Source organism: Gorilla gorilla, chromosome 12 (assembly GCF_029281585.2).
Source record: "Gorilla gorilla gorilla isolate KB3781 chromosome 12, NHGRI_mGorGor1-v2.1_pri, whole genome shotgun sequence".
Classification (NCBI taxonomy): Eukaryota; Metazoa; Chordata; class Mammalia; order Primates; family Hominidae; genus Gorilla; species Gorilla gorilla.
In genome coordinates, this window is record NC_073236.2 from 35598074 (window position 1) to 35619102 (window position 21029).

Consider the following 21029-nt stretch of genomic DNA (forward strand, 5'->3'; position numbering starts at 1 on the left):
GCTAATTGTATGCACCTTGAGGAAAGGTGTCTTATTCCTCATTGCATCTTTAGGTGTCAAACATTATGCCTTATATGCAATAATGTAGCTACTTATTAAGTAAATATTCATTAAAGATCACAAAATTAAATATTCAATTAAGGGACAGAAGTTGCATTTTATTGCATAAACTTTATAACAGAACAAGTTATCAATTAATTGTTAAAATATGCTGCAGCTATTACTGAGATAGGTATTAAAACTGTCTTCTGACCAAAATGTTACATATCCGTATACTGCAAAATGTGAAAAAACTGTACATGTATGAAACAAATCTCTGTTGCTGAGGGACTGTGAATTTACACCAACATCTTTTGCTTTAACGTAACCCTGAAAATAATTTTGAAATTGATTTCTAAGATTATCTGATCCACTTCGGAGATAAAGTTTTATAACTTTTGAAAACTGAGATATGAAGAAATGCCTTAACCAAAGATTAAGTGAAAATTTACAACTTTGAAAACTAAGATATGAAGAAACACCTTAGCCAAAGATTAAGTGAAAAAAAAATCAAATGAATGCATTTGTGGATAAAGACCTTTGGTAAATATGAAAACATATCTTTGCACAGAGTTTGAGGAAAGTTAGTGATTCATTACACCTTAAAATAAAATACTTACAATATGATTATATCTCTAGAAGCATTGGCACTTAGAGCAAACTCTTGACAATTAACAACTTTAAAGCCATATCCTTCACATGAGTATCCACTGATTTCAATGGTTTCTATGTGAATTTGAAGTTGTCCTGTATTCTCTACCTTAAATGTTCTTTTCAATGTGAAATTTGGTTCTCTTAGTTTTAAACCTAAAGGATAAAAAATCAGGAATAAGACTAAATCTTGCCATCATGTGCTCCCAGTCCAAATGATAAATATATTATTCATGAATTACTATATGTCACAGGTTATAAACCATCCCTGCATGTCAGAGAGATCAGCTGTTCCTCAGATTTCATCATGAGGTAATCTACTTTGATAAATCATTTTAGATGGCAAAAGTTTACTATACTTCACGTTTCATACTGAGAGTAAATCAGCTAAGGTATGCAATGAGTGCAAACACTTTAAATCTTTTAAGATCCAAATCAAACAACTCTAAACACAACATGGAATTTCCTTAAGCTCTTAAGCATTCATAACTAATATACACGTGTGCACATACAGAAATAATGTTGTTTTTGAAATTATTTACTGTTGAATGCAAATGCTGAAATTAGTGTCCTTGAAACTGTTAGGAAGACTTACTATCTGTACAATCTTTTAACAATGCTTCCGTGATTTTAAAGCGTAAGGAGCTTCCTGGACCTGGAAGCTTGCCTGCCACCCTCAAGTTCTCAGTTGTTCCTTGTCCTTGGACCATCACAGCATCCATCACAGTCAGGTTATTTCTATGCAAGAATGAGAATTATAGATTTTTCTCTCATTAAATCTGCACAATCTTTTGATTTGCAATTTCTACTGTTATTTTACAGAGCACCACATAGAAATTAAATTTAATGGTGAGAATTTATTCTTTAAGAATTCAAAAATACACAGAGAAGAGCAAGTTTTTATTTTTAAGAGACACACATTACATTAGGACACTATTCATGTTTTTGAACTATGCATTTGATAACAAAGGTATGCTTCATCAGGCATGGAGTGTGTGCATGTTTTGGACAAAGTGAATTCAAACTATTTCATAAGTTAGACATGCAAATTCATCTTAAAACAAGTGAGGACTTCTAAGTAAGTAGTAAAAATGAACCCACACCTATATCACAGAACCTACCTGACTATGATAAGTGAAGAAACAGTTCTGTTGTGAACTGGAGTAAACTTTACTTTGACAGATTTCTTTTCTCCAGGTTTTAAAATTAGGTTTAAAATTAAATGTCGAGAGAGGCCCTCCATAAATCCTGTTGAACTCTGCAGTGGATGAGCCTTGAATCATTGGGTAAACAAAGAGGAGTCATGAATATATTCTCTGGAAGAATGTTTCTTCCCTTACACCCCATCTAGAGCCCAGTATAGTTTCTCAAACTGATTAAATGCATAAACAATTTTATCTGTCATGTTTAGATATGGGTTAGCTGGAAAGCAGTGCAGAGTAACCAACGATGAGATTCATATTCTACATTAAGTCCAAAAAGGGGCTTTCTTCCCCAGGTCACCAAATAAAGTCCTCAATGTTTGCACAAGGCATTTGTTTTTGGATACATATCTTTTTTGTTTTTAACCTAAAAATTTGAAATATTATACACACAGAAAAGGACACAAACCTAAGATGATCAGCTAGACACAATAGCACAAAGCAAACACCTGTGGAACCAATGCCAGCACCCCAGGCCTCCTGATGCTTCCCGCCACTGCTCCCCTCTAAAGGGGACCAGGGCCAACACCTCAGGCCTCCTGCCACTGCCACGCCACTCCTCCCCTCTGAAGGGGACCAGCTGAAGGGTCTTCAGGCTGCACCGAATGTTTAAATGTAAAAAGATTTCCAATTCCTATACATTTCTCCTTGAATCTTATTTTGAAGGTTACACACGCTTACTGTTTCATAAACACGCAATGATTTAAAGTTTAAAGCATAGCTTAGTTTAATATTCAAAATAGGACTTTCTGACAGCCAGTTATAGTTAAGGTTGAAAAACATTTGCTTTTTTATTACGAAAACAGTCACAGGTCACATATAAGGATATACTGTTCTGGTTTTTAAGCAACATTAAGTGTAAACTTTTTTGAGGGAAGGGTTGTCAACGCTTGGCTATAAACATCCACCAGTTCTTTATGGCTTCTGCTATCATGGAAGGAAGGTGCATTTTGTATTGTTTTCTACTCCCCCTGGCATAGATCGGTGTGTGTTTCACACATAGAGATCTAGCTACTTGCTTCAGCATGATTCCACAAACATTAACTTAGAGTCAACAGACTTTATGAAGCACATTACTTTTAATTCTTGCTTCTGAGGTAAATACGGTTGTCTCTGTACATGCCAGAGATTGGTTCCAGGATTCCTGGCATAACCAAATCTGCAATTTTCAAGTCGCAGTTGGCCACTGTGGAATGTGCCTACACAAAAAGTAGGGCTCTCCATATATGCAGTTTTGCATCCTGAAAAACTGTATTTTCCATCTGCGCTTGATTGAAAAAAATGTATGCGTGAATCAGCACAGTCGAAGCCTGTGTTGTTCAAGTGTTAACTGCTACTTTTTTCCTTTCTGTCAAAGTCCACTAAGACAGAAGAATATTCCAACTGCTTCAAGATGGTTGGTGAGTAATTTCCCTTTTAAATAAACTACTCTGATTAACTGATGGACACAATGATGTACTATACATATATTCCCAGCAAGCACTAGCTAATTTAAACTCTCATGGTTTGGGGAAAACTTTAAGATGTTGTGATGCCTCCCGTATACCATTCAGGACCTTAATAATTTTATAGTGGTGGTTCTCCAAAAGTGATCCTTGGACCCCTGGGGATCTCAGGGATCCTGTCAGAGTATCCATCACGATGTCAAAACTATTTTCATAATAATACCGATAGACGTTATTTGTCTTTTTCACTATGTTGGCATCTGCACTGATGGTCAGCAAAAGCCATGGAGGGTAAAACTGCTGACCCCTTAGCATGCATCAAGGCAGTGGTATCAAACTTTCCTAGCAGCCATTGTGTTTTTCAGTGTCATGCATTTGTATTAAAAAAAAAAAAAGTCCTTGATTATGCCGTAAAAACTTCAACCCTGGAGCATGTCTTTAATATTCTGTGGGATACAATGGGAAGTATGTAAAAAGTATTTCTACGGCCACCATGTTGTTTTGAAAAGCTGTTTGAGATGCAAGCTGAACTAGCTGCTTTTCTCATGGAACACCGTTTATGTCTGAAAGAATGACTGACAGTCTATGGTTATTCAGACTTGGGTGTCTGGCAGGTATTTTCACAGAAATAAGTGAGCCTACTGAAGTATTTGTTTCTAATAAAATTCAAGCTTTTGAGCAAAATTTAGGATTTTGGATAATTTGTATTCACCATTGTGAGCTTGACAGCTTCCCAATACTTCAAGAGTTTCCTGATGAGCCTGGTGGTTAGATTAGCGAGGATGATTCATTTTTTGGATAGTGCATAGTGAATTGTGGCAACATTTGTAAGGTCTGCATGTCTCTGTGAACCAGTATTTTCCAAAAGACTGATGTACAGTGTTATAAATAAAAAGGCAACTAAAATACTCCTTCTTTTTGTAATTACATGTCTGTAGCAGGTTAGATTTTCATTACATACTTCCATCAAAACAATATATCAAGAGAGACTGAATGTAGAGGCAGATATGAGAATCTACCTGTCTATTAAGTCAGGGTGCCAGCCATTAAAGAGAGTTGTAAAAATTAAAAAAAATCCATTCTCCTTGCTAAATGATTTTTTAAAATATAGGTAGTTTTCATTTTTGATGTTACCTATGTTGAATGGAATAGGTTTATTATTATTTTAAACAAATTAAATCACTATTTTAAAGATCTTCCGTGCCCGGCCTCAGTTTCAGTTTCTAATATGGCAAAACACTGATGGATGTAAACCATATAACCAAGAAACCTCTCTGGGGTCCTTAATAATTTTAAGACTGCAAGGGAGTCCTGAGACCAAGTATTTTGAGAACCACATTCTATAGCACTAGAGAGATGCCTGAGATAGAATTTACTCTAAGCTCACTCTACGACCTCCTCCTGAATTTCTTATTTAGAATACATTTCTGACGTCGAGTACTCTTATTTATTTTCCTATCTCTCACAGTGCTTAGTTCAGTGTTCTACATCTTGTAAATATGGCTTGTAGTTAATAAAATAAGAAAGTTAAATATTAGCTCACTTAATACTTATGTGAAATTTCTCCCTATTATAAAAGCAGAGTGGACCGGGCACTGTGGCTCACACCTGTAATCCCAGTACTTTAGGAGGCCAAGGTGGGTGGATCACCTGAGGTCAGGAGTTTGAAACTAGCCTGGCCAACATGGTGAAACCCTGGCTCTACTAAAAATACAAAAAAAAAAAAAAAAAAAAAAAAAAAAATTAGCCAGGTGTGGTGGCGCGTGCCTGTAATCCCGCTACTCGGGAGGCTGAGGCAGGAGAATTGCACAAACCCGGGCAGCAGAGGTTGCAATGAGCTGAGATTACACCATTGCACTCCAGCCTGGGTGACAGAGCCAGACTGTCTCAGAAGAAAAAAAAAAAAGAAAAAGAAAAGCAGAATGAAAGGAAGTTCTGGTTACTGAGCCTTCTAGATAACTTCCAGTAACATTTGTTACTTTGGCATCTTACAGATGGGAAAAGCAAAGCACGAAAAGATTCCCAGAGCGGGGCATGAGGCTAGAATACAAGACTGTCTAAACTTAGTCTAGTGTCCCAGCCATTATTTGACAGAAAAAAATACTACTTTGAATATTACTTTCTTATGTAAGCTTGTCTTAAAGACAGAGTTATAAAAACTATTCTAATAAGGATTGGGCTAATATATGCCTTACAGATTAAAACATGGAGCTATGGGAAAGAATACAGTATTTCAAGAACTACAAGGGATCTCGTTTGAAAAGGCTCATAGCAATTCCTGATCAGCAATGACCACATGATACAATGGTAAGGGCAAGGCTTCTGGAATCAGAGAACCAGATTTGAATTTGGCCTTGGGCAGAAACAAGGGCATGGTGGCCAAAAGGCTTGGACCAGTTTGCAGGGAGCCTTAGCTCCAAGTGTTAAGTTCCCAACACACACCCTTACATTAGGTCTTATTTAATAACGTGTGGTTAGTGGTTGCTCAGCCTGGCCTGAATGACAGAAAATAGTTTGGTTCCTAGAACAAACCAGTTTATGTATATGTTTATAAATAAAAGATTAACCATTGAGTGAAAATCATGCATATTACCATGCTAAATACAAACACAGCTAGTCATGGGTTTAGCATCAATGGATGGCTTACAATTTAATTACAAAGTATCCAGAATGAAAATGTAAATGAGCTCAATATTTTGATGCTTAATAAAAATCAATGATGTATTAATATTTACCTCATCTATATATTCTCAGAATTTCTGTAATTATTATTACAAACCTTCATGGGCTTAATGTTTAATGCCCATAAATATGAACCTTTTACTCAATGTGCCTCACCTTGATCTAAATCCCACCTACTCTTCCTGATTTATTTGCCTCTGAAATAATTACTGGACTGCTCTGACTTCTTCAGTAACTTACCCTTCAGCCAAATTTAAGAGTAGCCAATAATTTTCTTTCATATTTATATTGATCATATTATAAAATAATTTCTTTGGAATAGTATGAAGTTTGAATACTTACACTGTTTCGGAAGACTTGAAATTCTAGTGTTCTCAAATCTATCTTTGCCACCTTACTCAAGTTAAACCTAAAACAAAAAATGTACACATATTTATTCATAAGCAACATCACAGTTAAGGGAGTTATGGAGTGATTATCAGGTGTGTGCTTTATTTTCAAATTATTGTCTGTCAGGTTTTGAGATCAATATGACCAGATTTATAGCCTTAAGAAAATTAAAGGCCACAACTTGTAATTAATATTTTGTTCACTTTTCAAAACTAGAATATTTGAAAGGTTTCATCTACTTTCTCTTTACACATTTTTAGAAGGGAGTTCCATATTACTTTTTCTTGCCTTACATTGAAAGTTTTTCTGGATGCTTTGCACAGTATCAACCTAAACCTCCCTAAAACCTTCTCTCAACCTTATAGATCCAGAACTTCTCGTCAAATCTATTAATCTGTATGAGCTGCAATAAGGCTTTTTAAGTGAATAAAATACTGATTCAATACTACATAGAAACACTGTGATGATCCCAAGCAATACTTACCTTGATACTAACTTATCTACAAACACTGAAGGGTTGGAATATAAAGCCAGAGGAATAAACTGAACATAGACAGGAACATCTGCAGGATTTTCTAAAGTAATCTCTTCTTCCTTAAACAAAATAATGAAACATTAAATGAAAGATTTCTATAGTTAAAGCTAAGAGTAAATACTTTATAACCCTAGTATGTATTTCCAAAAACCAATGTCACTTTGAATACTTACTGAGGAGCAGTTTGTATTAGTAAGTGGAAATTTCAAGTGCCGGGGTGAGCTAAGTATGGAAGGCCAGGAGAGCTCAGCAGTGATTTTTGATATTATATTTTTTTGAAGGTCTGTATTTACTTCAAATATAGCACTCAATCTAGAAAAACAATTTGTAAGTCACTGTATCAAAATGAAATATTTGAGTCTTCTGAACATAAGAAATTCGATTAGGCTTATGTACTTGAGAAATTTTTTGCTGGCCCTGAAAAAACACATTTATTCATTCTAATATTTTACTATGCTTGTAATGCTATATGATGTCTCTATATTGGTGCAAAGAGTTGCCAAAATATCTGTCACAGATCCTCTGTTTCTGCACTGAACATAGAAAGGATGATAAATCTTAGGAATAATACCAATGGCATTAATGTAATCCTGTGTAAGTTTCGAAAAACCTTTCCAAGTATAAATTCAGTAAGAAAAGCTGGCCTATAGTAGATAACCTATTTAGAAAAGGCAGGCATATAAAGATAATACATGATGTTACGCAGATCCTAAAGGATCTTATGTGCCTAGAGGAAAGATCCAGACATCTACAAGCAGGGTGCTAAAAACATTTTCAGTAGAACTAATGAGAAGGCAGTGCATTGCTTGGCATATGGCTTTTTTCCCCCTTGACATAAAAACAAAACAGAGTCCTCACATTCAATGAAGGCATCAGTTGACAACAGAGGTAAAACCTATGAGGGTTTTGTGCAGACACATGTAAAGTTTTCAGCAATATTCAAGACCTCATCTGAATATCTCCCTACTTATAAGTGTGTATAAGCCAGTTGCTTAGAACTCAGAACACATTCCCAAAGACACAATATTATAAATGGAGCTAAGATTCCTGGGACTAAACACTGAAGCATATTTTAACCCCTAACTCTATTGCTGTAGTGTTATGATACTCTAATACTGGTAAGAGTACAAGTTTACATGACTAGTAGCAGAAATCCTCTGTAACACACACATAACAAAGTAACACAAAGGCAGGATCAGGGAGAATATCATATCTACTGTGCACTCAAGATAGACAGGGAGCCCAGGTCTTAGCAATGGGGTGCTGGGGACACAGAGAGGAGGGCAGGCTTTTTGTGGGTAGGAGGTGAAGAGGCCCCTTAGCAGCTGAGCCTAGGACAGCACTGTAAGTTATTTGTTCATAACTGGACATTAACATTTGGGGCTTGCTTGTCCTTTATAATGTCCACTGTGGAAATACAGGGTACAAAGGAGAGTTTTAATTAGTGTTCTCTTAGCAAGTCCATTAGAGGAGGTCTCTTTTGTATTCATTTTAACCATCTTTTTAAAGTAAACATTCGACTTTCTTTTGCCTTAAGAAAACTTTTCATAGCAGAGAGTTCAGATAAACAAACCCTCCAATTATTAATGGTTTGAGAATTTACAGTACTCTTAAATGGGAATATCCTGATACTAACAAATATATTTCAAATTAGAAGCTTGAGAAGAGCAGTTTCCATCAGCTGCCATACTATCATTATTCTAGTCAAATTCTTTTCTGAAGTACATGAAAAGATCAGATTTCTATACTACCAAATCAATACATTTTTTGTTTTTGAATCTGGGTGTGGTATTGATTTGTCATTAGATGCACATTTCCTACCTGCCAAAGAAACACTGTGGGGCCTGTCTGAATGGAGCCCTGTGTGCTCCCGAATAACTCAGCACTTAGAAAGGAAGGGGGTGGGCCGGGCACAGTGGGTCACGCCTGTAATCTCAGCACTTTGGGAGGCTGAGGTGGGTGGATCACGAGGTCAAGAGATGGAGACCATCCTGGCCAACATGGTGAAACCCTATCTCTACCAAAAATACAAAAATTAGCCAGGCGTGGTGGCATGTGCCTGTGGTCCCAGCTACTTGGGAGGCTGATGCAGGAGAATCACACCACTGCACTCCAGCTTGGTGACAGAGTGAGACTCCGTCTCAAAAAAAAAAAAAAAAAAAAAAAAAGGAAGGAGGTATTCTTTTCACAATAAGAAAACAGACACTCTGGTCTTGTACCAAGTGTCTAGGTGGGGGTAAACCTAGAAAATGTTTTCCTTGCCTTTAACAGACATCAGTGGTAGGTAAAAAACTTTCTTTCCTATGCAAATGGATGAGTCTAAGGTGAATACTGTCGTCATCCTACATAAAAACAACTTCAAATATTTTCTTGGAGTGTAAGAAATATCTAAAGCACCACAGAAAAGAGAAAAATGACAGTATGTATATTTCCAAGCAACATACAGTTAAAATGGCAATTTAAGATGCCTCACTAATAACTTTCTGAAAATTAGGCATTCTTTCTTAGCTATAAAGCAAAATAATCTAACACAAGAATATAATTTAGAAAGCATTATGTTTCAATAGTCATCTTGTAAAGATGGCTAAAATAAATAAACATAAACCACTCACCTATGACCTGAATTTTCCTTTATTCCTGTCCATCCCTTGAACAGGCTTTGATGCAAATCCCAGTCAGCATCCCACATATCTTCCTGCATGGCTACACCAGGCTGCACTTTGGGTTCGGCTAAAACAAGGAAACATACTTAACCTGCATCTATACTCACTTGTCAATTTTCCTTCAAATAATTTCTATAGTAACAAAAGACAGCAATGTACTTTAAAAGTGGCAGCCTCTTACTAAAAGAGTATTTTGGGGGAAGTGAAGACATGAGAGAGAACAGCAAGGTCACTTACATTTGGATAGAAAAGGCAAGCCAACATAGCAATGATCCCCACACTGTAGTCCAGGATCAAAATAAATGTTTGCAATCTATAAAGAGGCACAGGAGAACCATGAATCCCAAATCCACAGAAGGTCATAAAACAAAATGTTAACCAACGGGAATTCTCAAATATAACGTCTTCAAACCTTTGATTTTTTTCCTGGCTCCAAGTCTTCCTTATTGCCCCGTAATCGTTTATAGTAAAATCGCACATCTTCTGACAAAGATCGTATTTGCTGTATTTTTACCTTCTGTGAGAAGGAATTCATAATATTTAAACTTTGATGAACTATTTTCCCCTGAAGGAAGAAAGCAAAAAACAAACTCATTTGTATATGGTTAAATTTTCTTAAGATCACAAGTTTCAGAGTAGACAAGCATACTTCTAGGAAACCAAAGCCCAAAAGACATCTTAGAATGTTCATCAATTGATAATCTTTAAATTGTAATTAACAGACAAAAAACCTCACCAAAAAACTTTTTTTTCTTGCTGTGGCATGTTACAGAAAAATCAGGAGGACAAATCTTTGCAATCTTGTGACAACTGATTGACGTTAACATTCACACTTTCATGTTAAGATACTGAGGATGCCAACAAAGGTACAAACAGAGATAGCTTTAGATAAAGGGAATGGTTACTTTCAGTTTGGTAAGCAAGGTTTGTTTACACCCAGGCAAGAATGCCCTGAAATCACTGAATTCTAAAATCTAAAGCCAAAGGGGACAAAATCACAATTTTTTTTAAAAGAAAGTCTCTTCATTAGGAAAAATATATGTCATTTGTATCAAAGAGAAATTACACATCTTTTGAAATTATGGGTTGTCAAGCATCTTATTAAAACAGTACACAAGCTGGGCGCAGTGGCTCATGCCTGTAATCCCAGCACTTTGGGAGGCTAAGGTGGGTGGATCACTTGAGGCCAGGAGTTCGAGACCAGCCAGGCTAACATGGTGAAACCCTGTTCCTGCTAAAAATACACACGAAAAATTAGCAGGCATGGTGGCACACACCTGTAGTCCCAGCTACTGGGGAGGGTGAGGCAGGAGAATCACTTGAACTCGGGAAGCGGAGGCTGCAGTGAGCCGAGATCGTACCACGGCACTCCAGCCTGGGTGACAGAGTGAGACTCCATCTCAAACAAACAAACAAACAAACAAAAACCCCAGCACACAAATAAAACTGTTAAATAACCAGCAATTGCTTTTACCAGTCACAAGCTTCTGTCTGTGACAGGGTACCAAATTTTAAATTAAAAAATTAAATAATTTACGTAATCCTCCAGAAGAACATTACAATCTTTCTTTTGGCTGAATACAAAATTTTACTTTTTGTAGATTCCTACTCATTTGAAGAGGTCTCTGAAATGATTAAACCCACTTTTTAAATATTTGGAATAAAAAATACAGAAGTGAAGAGCGTGCACAGGAAAAAGGGTGGAATGACTGTGACACTGAGGCCAGCGCTCCTCATTTACAGCCCAGTGAGGCTAAAACACCCGACAGCCAGCAGAGGGCGGGCATGCAGCTGCGATGCTGACAGGAGCCCTCGGGCAGTCACTGCACTTGGCGTACTTGAAATAACTACTTCACTCGTGCCTTGTCTCTTGGGGGTGTTGGGGATCAAAAGAGCTCACAGATATAAATGCTGCTCTCACAATTCTATTCAAATATTAAGCTATGAGTTACATGAAATGTTTATTCTGAGGTATTGTTTCCAGTAAGCTCTAGTATTCTCCGTCTGATAAAGAGATTGACAGGATTTGGTAATATAGAGGTAATTTAAAATTCCAAGCAAGTATCTGGTCCTGTAAGCCTCCTAGAGATATCTGAAAGCTTAATCCGAAGCAGTTCAAAACCAACCCCTCTAAATCTCATGCTGAAATGTGATCCCCAGTGTTGGAGGTGGGGCCCTATGGAAGGTGTCTGTCTGGGCCACAGGGGTGGATCCCTCATGAATGGCTTGGTGCGTTCTGACCTTGTAGTAATGAGTTCTCATGCCATTAGTTCACACAACCACTGGTTGTTAAAAAAGAGCCTGGCACCTCCCTCTCTTCTCTCTTGCCATGTGATCTCTGCACATGCCAGCTCCTCTTTGCCTTCCAATATGAGTGGAAGCAGCCTGAGGCCCTCACCAATGCAGACACTGGGGCCATGCTTCCTGCACAGTCTCCAGAACTGTGAACCAAATACACCTCTTTTTAAAAAATAAATCACCCAGCCTCAGGGATTCCTTTACTGCAACACAAATGGATCCAGACCAACATCTTGTTCTTATACACATGCTTTCTCATTTATTCCACTCATGGGGCTTTTCACTGGGTCATCTGCTGTCTTCTGAACTGAACTTTTCCCTGCCAGAGTTTACGCAGAGATTAAGGACATCATTGATTGAGAAGGTAATGGAAGGAAGAAACATGGCTCTTTTGGATAAATAACGAAGTCAAGAGTTTAGTATAGTCAGTACAAAGCGGAATGACAGGAAGATGAGGATTTAATTAAGACCCAAACTTAAATGTGATGAAACTAGTAATTCAAAGTTTGTATTTTTAAGGAGTTAAATATTGAACTCAGGTTTTACTGTACAGGTTGAGTATCCCTTATTTAAAATGCCTGGGGCCAGAAGTATTTTAGATTATTTTTTTTTTTTGGAATATTTACATATATATAATGAGATATCTTGGGGACAGAACCCAAGTCTAAACATGAAATTCATTTATGTTTCATATACATTTATATGCATAGCCTGAAGGTAATTTTATACAACATTTAAAATAATTTTGTGCATGAAGCAAAGTTTTGACTGGAACCTGTTACAAGAGGTCAGGTGTAGAATTTTCCACTTGTGGTCTCAAAATGTTTCAGATTTGGGAACATTTTGGATTTCAGATTTTTGGGTTAGGGATGCTCAACTTGCATACAGCATTAAGATTTTGCAATGTCTTGTTTCTCTTAACCCACTACTGTCTCCCACCACTAGGATGTGAGACACTTTTACATTTGCCCTGGTATTCCTGAATGGACTGCACCATCTTCTTGCAAAAGGCAGCATCTTCTCCTGGTTTTCTCATTTGTTTTGTCTTTGTTCTCCAGGCTCAAACTCTAAGCCATATTCCTGCCTCCTCTACCCACCCTCCTCCCCATACTTGTTTCAGTCTGTATGACCTCTTTAGGATATAATCACAGTTCAAATGATTCACCTGCAATGTCTCTTGCCTATGTTCCCTCTCCATCATTTGTTCCTTCATCCATACATTATGTACTAAGTGCCTGCTATTGGGAAGAAACGATCTCTCATCCCTTTCCTAGAGGATCTCAGACTCTCACTGGGGAGGCCAACTTATAAGGAAATATTTAGAGCACAATACGAGGCTTGCAGCAAGAGGGGTAATTTCAAAGTATTCTAGGATCACACATGAAACAACCAGTATTGTCTAGAGGAGTCAAGAAATCTTCAGAGAGGAGATGACAATGGAATTGAATCTTGAAAGACACGCAGGAGTTCTTTGAAGGAAGGACAGGAGGAAGGGCATTCGAGGCAGAGAAACAACAAAGGCTTGGAGGTATGAAGGGACTTTACTGCCTCAGCCACAGCCATACGCTCAAACCTCCCCTTGGCACTTTTCACATGGACTCTGGCCAGTCTGCGGGTTGGCCTCCAGGCACTCTATTGTTACTTTCATCTGTGTCCTCTATTTCTTTCTGCAGAGAGCCAGTCTTTAAAGCTCAGCTCTGATGATGTCAAGTCTTCACTCAAAAACTTCATATTCCCATGAACTTAAGTGCATTGAAGTTTTTTCCATGTTATCACCCCCACAGACCATTCCATTTTCTCTCTTAAAACTTTTCTCCATTCTTGCCAAACTGGACAACTCACTATTGCCTGAACCAACTTCAGACTTTACTGCCTCTGCATCCCTGTTGAGCTTGCGCCCTGGCCCTGGATTCACATCTCTGCCACCCCTTCTCCATCTCTGTTGGAAGAAATTCTAAGCTGGCTCCCATAGCCCCTGCATCAGTGAGATGTGTATTTCCCTCACAGCACTTTATTTTCACTCCTCCTAGGGCAACTTCTACATTCCGCTTTATAGCTCTGAATTGTGGGTCCATTTCCCTTTCTAGATAGAAAACTTTTTGAGGAAAAGGACTGTATCTCTTTACCTCTTCTAAAGAACCTGGTATAATGTCTTTAAAATAAATGACTAATAAAGAATAACTGACTTTACTGTAAGATTCTAGGAACACAGAGCTAAAGGCAAAGGCAAAAAACGAGCAATAGAAAAATGTATGTATTAATGGTCTTACTGGAAAGGAAGGTGGAAGAACCATGTGCTTAGGGAAGCAGGTCAGTGAGCCTACTGCAATCACAGCCTTCACAGGGATTGTCAGGATCTGTGAAGTCAAGAAGATGATGATAAATAAGTAGTTAAGACTTAGCCTCATCTTGATAACTATTGCATTATATTTTGGGGTTAACCTAATTTTGGGACTAATATTGACAATAACCAGCTCCATACCAATATTAAAATCACCCATAGATACTGTTTAATCTGTCTAATGTACTCCATAAAATGTAATGAAATATAACACATTTCCACAGATTTCTCAGTGATTCACTGAAAACACGTAAAAAAGACTAAACAACGGGGAAGCAATGAAGACAGATTTTTTAAAATACAAATATTTTTGTATTTCAAAATACAAATAATCTATAAAATAGATTATTTTAAAAAAGAAAGTCAAACTGTACTCCTAAAACAATGTATGTAAAATCCAGCATATCTAGAGTTACATAGCTTTTTTTGATATAGAAACAGACATCAACCTAATTTTTAAAAATGCACTGAACACTCTAGAGTTAGAATCCCATCCCATACTGTTAGTAACTCTCAAAGCTACTTCTCTAGGGTATTTTTCTTAATTCTTATTTTCACCCATATTAACAAAAATTTATCTGAATTCTGAAATGTACTTATTTCTGTCATGAGTGATAACCATGAATTCCTCACCTGACATACTCTCAACAAATCATTTATTATTAAATGGCCAATTCTGTTTATTTTATAATTACATTTTTTTTCCCACGTGGGAGTTGTGTCCACTGAAAACATCTATGAGGGCAAAGGTGGTAAGTTGTTGAATTTAGCAGTGCTTGACTTTCCTAAGAGCTTTTAAATATACAATTAAAAACATTTAGGTCTGGCAGAAATACATCCATTCAAAATCTTACTGAATGCAAAATAAGCTCCACACAGAATATTTTAATTAAAAGCTTAGTAACCTTTAGTCCCTTGACTTTGAATGACTCATGAAAATATAAATGTGAGCACTCAGATTAGGACATGATCTCCTGATTTTATCTTCCTTTTCAGAAATGTTAGACCCTGACTGCTATTTATGATTGTAGGAACAATCAGAGGTATCTAACTCAGGACACTCAGTTGGGGTCTGTGCAATGATATAACCATCTGTTTAAGCAGGTTTCTAACAAAGCAATTCTAAACATGCTACAGGCATTCTTCTGAAGTTGCTTTTTAGGTTAGGAGGGTTGGGTTTTATCAAAAAACTATAAGCCTATGAACATCAATCTTCTATAAACTATTCTCGAAAGCTCAGTTTTTAAGGTATGAAACTGGTAAACTGTAACTTTGAGTAAACTTAATTCTTTGGTTTCATAAAGACAAGAAAGGACTGACTTATTCAGAAAAACCCCACTTCCATGAATCCCCATAAAGTCCTTACCTCATAGTCTGTTGTGATCTGGATGGCTCCATCATGAATCCCCTCTAATTTTTTTGCAGTAAGTTTGACTCTGAAGACTGCAAAATAGCCTGAAGCTAATGTTACCTGTAGATAGTAGAAATGGTATCATTCATTAGCCTCGTTAGCTGAAGTTTCCTATTAAAATGGACATGAAGGGTGTAGTGATAAAATGACTAACAAATCCTAACATATACCAGTATGACACTGAATTACCATATCACTGTGTACAAATATCTCGAAATAGTCTCCATCCCTTGATATTTCTCTACTACACTTGTTCCATGGGCCATTGAAAAAGCTGGTTCCTGAAAGAGGGAGGGGTGTGGTCCTCTTGCTAATAAAGCTCCTCACTCTTTACCCATGGACCTGTATGGCCAAAGGGGCTGGAGCAGAGGGACACAGCCTTCCACCAACCTTTCAGGCACACTGGAGCCACAATTGTATACACAGCTGGCTCTGCTTCAAGCTGTGGATGTCACTCCATAATGTTAATATTCATATCTTCAGGGCAGCTGAGGTCAGATATAACAAAACACCAGACCTATGGCATTCCACGGAAACGTGTTTGTCAACACTCTCTGTGTATAAGGACACTCGCTTTTCCTTTTGTAAAACTGCCCCAAGAAATTCTATTCTAACCTGCAGATGAGATTATCTGATGCTCCTTCTCACAGACTGTGATTCTAATTCTTTTCCCAGTAGGTATAAACTCCAAGTTCCCCTTTCAGTACTGGTGAGTGCTGAAACTAATAAATTTGTTTTCTCTTGTTTAGCGCTCTCTGACAACCAACTGTAACATGTTTATTAGACAGGTAAAAATATGTGGGCAGACTCACAGTGATCAAACAACGTTTGTCTCACTGATACTGAGGCAGTATCTGGACAGACATATTATTGCATAATTGAAAATATTTTCTACCAATGTTCAGGGCCATCTCTTTTTCCCAGTAAACTCAATGAACACAAGGTTAGTTTAGTACACATGGGAATCTCTCCTGTAATGACACTTGTGTTACAAAAAGATAATTAAAAATTTGTGTGTTATAGAACTTTTTATGACAAGGCAGAACTAAACCCCTTTGGGTTTCAGTGCCCTCATCATAAAAATAGGGGGTTGAATTACATTACCTATAAGGTCCTTTTAATAGCAAGTAACCAACATTATTATGAACTGTATAAAAATAATAGTGATACATGTAGCATAGCAATGATCTTCCACTTGCAGTTTAGACATCCATCTTACTTTAAGGAGACAATAAGAAAGTTTACTTACCGATGATTGATCTGATAAAGAGGATTTTTCAAACTCTGGCAGGCTTGAAATTATTGTAGTTCTATTGCCTCTTTCCATAGCTACAAGTTCTATCGATAAACCGTCTCCTATGATATGCCAACTTTTTATAGCCAACTTTAAAAAAAGATATGAAAATGATTATCACAACACAAGCATAAAATCCTTAAACGCGATTTAGAATAAAAACAGGTTTTTACCTCAATTGGATTGCTGTTTATAATTGCAAATAAAATATTACTTGCTTCTGTAGCACTCAGTACTCCAAAATCTATGAAACGTTCCTCTATTTTGGGGGGCAATACAAAGTACTGGAAAGATATAAAAGAACCAGATTAAACAAAAAGTCACATTGATGTAACAATATTATGAAGAGAAAGTAACTATATTAAAGATGTATTAAAGTTCCCCCTAAAATTAGCTGGGCATGGTGGTGTGCACCTATAATCCCAGCTACTCGGAAGGCTGAGCTGAGGCAGGAGAATCGCTTGAACCCGCGAGCCAAGATTGCACCACTGCACTCCAGCTTGGGAAACAGAGCGAGACTCCATCTAAAAAAAAAAAAAATTACAGTTCTATGCTTTCCTATGCTTTTGTATATATGCATAAAACCACACATTTATACAACATAGTTGAGGGCTTTGTATGATTAAAGTCTTTTGAGTAATCAGAAATGAAAACAGCCATGGCTTCTGCTGAGTTGCTATTCTTCCTCTGGGGGCACATGAAAGAGGCAGGAAGCTAAACTACTAAGAGAGGTTTAGTGGAACCCTAGGGGATCGGGCAAAAAGCATGTGGTCTCAGCAAGCATCACCAATGATCACTGAAACAAAATAACTGAAGCAGGAGCGAGACATTACTGAAGGTCCCTCCAGCTCTAAAATTCTAATCGATGCCAACTATTTAAAGGGCTACATTTCTAGATGTCCTAGCTTTCTTTTTATCTTTCCTAACAGTTTTCTCTCTTATCTAAGCTTCTTTCATTGATCACTCTCAAGATAGCTTTGTTTGGAATTTTTCCCCCTGCTTATTTTCTGTACCAGGAGTACCTTCATTGTTTCCTTCTGTGTCATATATAATCTTCCAACTTTGCGTCTTTACCACCTTATTTTCTTCTTTACTATCTGGTTCTCTTCTTTGACCCGATATTTCTCGGTTTTGATCATCTCTTCCCTACGTATATCCCTCTTCACCTTCCTTGTATTCTTCTTTTTCTACCTATCATTTTTCTATTTAGTTCTTTTCTATATTCCCCATTATTACAATAGTTTAAAAGCATATCCAAGAGAAAGCAGAATGTGGAAAAGATCTAAGTAGAGACTGTAACTAGAGAAGTCAACTGTATCACAAGAGAGAGCTGCCAAAAAAGGTAAAAACTAGTTACCTGGAAAGGTAAAAACTGACTAGGAGAATTAGATCAATTTGCAGAGCACAAATAATGGCAAACCGTATGTAACACGACTGCCTAATAAGATCTGAAAACATTAAAGGTGGTCAGGGAGTTTAAATGTTAAAGATGGCTAATATACTTACATCTAAAAAGCCTGTGTATACCCGCACGGGTAAATGAAATTTAGAAGCATTGGTAATAAGTAAAATGTTGTTATCAATGTGCATGGATGATGTGGAAGGCATAAAAAGCAGGGTAAAAATGTATCCTGATTCATTAGGAAGAATTAAGACTGGTTTGCTGAAGTTGTGAACCTGAGAAATGACAGAAGAGAAAAAAAACAAAGTGTCAGCATCACCTAGTTGGTAGACCAGGAAAATTAAAAGTATGAGGGCTCCTGGACATACTTTAAACATTGTTTTGGCTTCTTCTGGTAGCAAAACATCGTGAATGAGGATCGCAAAACTGAAAGTGTTAGTAAGGTAAATTGGCCTTTCCACAGGATCAGCAGGGCTGTCTCGGATGTGAAATAATGTTGCAGCATGATCAAATCCCAAATAACTATTAAAAAAAACAACAAGAACAAAATAAATCATTTTTATTTCCATGTGTTAATTTAAAATCCAAGTTCTTTTGTTGTAAGTAATAATTTACATTTAGCATTAGGGATTGTATTAAAGATTTAGAAGTATAATATTTTAGTGATTGACTATATGATTTAAAACAAAATTTAGCTTGCAAAATACTGAAATTAATATAAAGAACCATTCTCTAATGAATTATATGAATCATACAATTAGAATCAAAGACATATCAACAAAAAAAGCTTTACTTTGAAAAAAATCATGTTTATCACTGAATTACAAGGAGCTTTGCTAAAATGAATCTTTGCCAAGTTGAGTATTAAACTACTATTGGTTAAAGTATAATAGAAAATGAACATGTTACTTCCCATTTATAAGAAGTTGTAATTCTAGAAGTGTTTATGAATTTATAAAGGAATATAAAGAATTCTGTTTCGAGTGTCAAAATAATAATAGGCCACAATCACTTACATATTATAAACAAATGTCAGAAAGGAAATGGTTCAAATGATTTAAATAATATTTAAAAAATCAGATTTTTGAATCATTAAGTCTTCATTTAAGCCCAAATCCTATCATCCCACTTACCCTTTTCTTCTAAAAAAGTAAAATATAAACAAAATATAGGAGGTTTTCTCTTCTATAGTTGGGGCTGTTCTTTCAAAAAATAATTCCATCAAGTTTATGTGAACATGGCTAGTATTTCTGCAGGTCATTTAGCAGGAAAATATAATTTACTGATTAGTCAAAAGTAATAGAATTTATTTTAAAAAGAAACTCACCCATCTAAAACTTCTGCTTGATATGGTATTTCAAGTTTAGAATAACTCTTTTCCTTTGCTTTAACTGTTATTTTCCCAGAAAACTGAGATGGCTTTTTTGCCTTCGATGCTGAAAGGAAGCATAAAAAATAATCTCTGTTACCTTTTACTACCAAAGAGAATTAGTGAATTTATGTAAATTGACAAAATCTTAAAAAAAAAGAAAAAAAGTTGAGCTTCCAAATTGGCTAACAGAACACTTTTTATAACATTTTAAATGAAACATCACATTTTTCATACAAAAGGGGGAAAATGTTTTATATTTCCTGTAATAAGATAAGCAGATAAGGAATTAGCTGGTGAGCATGGTTCAGGAGGTAAAACACCGTACCTAAGCTGCTTTGCTGTAGCCACAGGCTTTGGCTTTACTTACAGCAGAATTTCTCATCCTTGGCACTGTTAACATTTTAGGCCAGATTAATTCTTTGTTGCGGAGGCTGTTGTGTGTACTGTAGGATGTTTAGCAGCATCCCGGACCTCTACTTGCTAGACGGCAGTAGCATCCCTGCAGCTGTGACTACCAAAATGCCTCTCTACACTGCCAGATATCCCCTTGGAGGCAAAATTACCCCTCACTTAGCCCTGCTGATTTACACTTGAACTGAGAAAGAAATAACATTTCTTGTATGGCCAAAGTCTTGCTCTATCACCAATAAAGTAGCATGGTATAAGAAAAGTCAAGAATTCAGAGCTCTTCTCAAAAATCAGCCAACCCTAAAACTCATGGTATAAGAGGAGATAAATCCCCTCTTGTCATCATATTATATTGTCCTCATCTTAGATGAAGTAAAAACTTCAGATTTCATAGCAGTTTTGAATAATCCTGGCTGGGTGCAGTGCCTCACGTTGGTAATCCCAGCACTTTGCCAGGCTGAGGCGGCCAGATCACCTGAGGTCAGGAGTTCGAGACCAACCTGGCCAACATGGTGAAACCCTGTCTCTACTAAAAATACAAAAACTAGCCAGGTGTGGTGGCATGTGCCTGTAATCTCAGCTAGTTGGCAGGCTGAGGCAGGAGAATCGCTTGAGCCTGGGAGGTGGAGGCTGCAGTGAGCTGAGACTGCGCCATTGCACTCTAGCCTGGGCAACAAAGCGAGACTCTGACCTAAAAAAAAAAAAATTAAAAAATAAATAAATAAATAAGGAATTACAGAAATTGATTCAGTTGGGTCCAATCTAGGTACCCATTAGATGGTTCTTTTCAAAGCAAATAAAGAAGCTGTTTATGTTTATCCTCTTAGAGTACTTTAGGAACACTTCCATTTATGTGAAGAATTCATATGTGAGTTCCGCAAATGTGTGTCATCCAA

General features: G+C 36.9%; 1 protein-coding gene across 3 annotated transcripts in view; it reads right to left on the reverse strand.

Annotated features, from left to right (window-relative positions):
* TMEM131 (transmembrane protein 131) overlaps positions 1-21029 on the reverse strand; it is a 236839-nt gene that overhangs the window by 39213 nt on the left and 176597 nt on the right. For all 3 annotated transcript variants that reach the window (XM_055378492.2, XM_004031466.5, XM_055378493.2), the window contains 16 exons: positions 19681-19789; positions 18722-18875; positions 18458-18628; positions 17125-17235; positions 16907-17041; positions 15613-15717; positions 14176-14262; positions 10020-10172; positions 9845-9920; positions 9557-9674; positions 7118-7256; positions 6894-7003; positions 6362-6428; positions 1812-1963; positions 1286-1428; positions 660-846 (listed from right to left, as the gene is read on the reverse strand). In XM_055378492.2, coding sequence (XP_055234467.1) covers positions 660-846; positions 1286-1428; positions 1812-1963; positions 6362-6428; positions 6894-7003; positions 7118-7256; positions 9557-9674; positions 9845-9920; positions 10020-10172; positions 14176-14262; positions 15613-15717; positions 16907-17041; positions 17125-17235; positions 18458-18628; positions 18722-18875; positions 19681-19789 — 2017 coding nt within the window. The remainder of the gene's footprint in view (positions 1-659; positions 847-1285; positions 1429-1811; positions 1964-6361; positions 6429-6893; positions 7004-7117; positions 7257-9556; positions 9675-9844; positions 9921-10019; positions 10173-14175; positions 14263-15612; positions 15718-16906; positions 17042-17124; positions 17236-18457; positions 18629-18721; positions 18876-19680; positions 19790-21029) is intronic.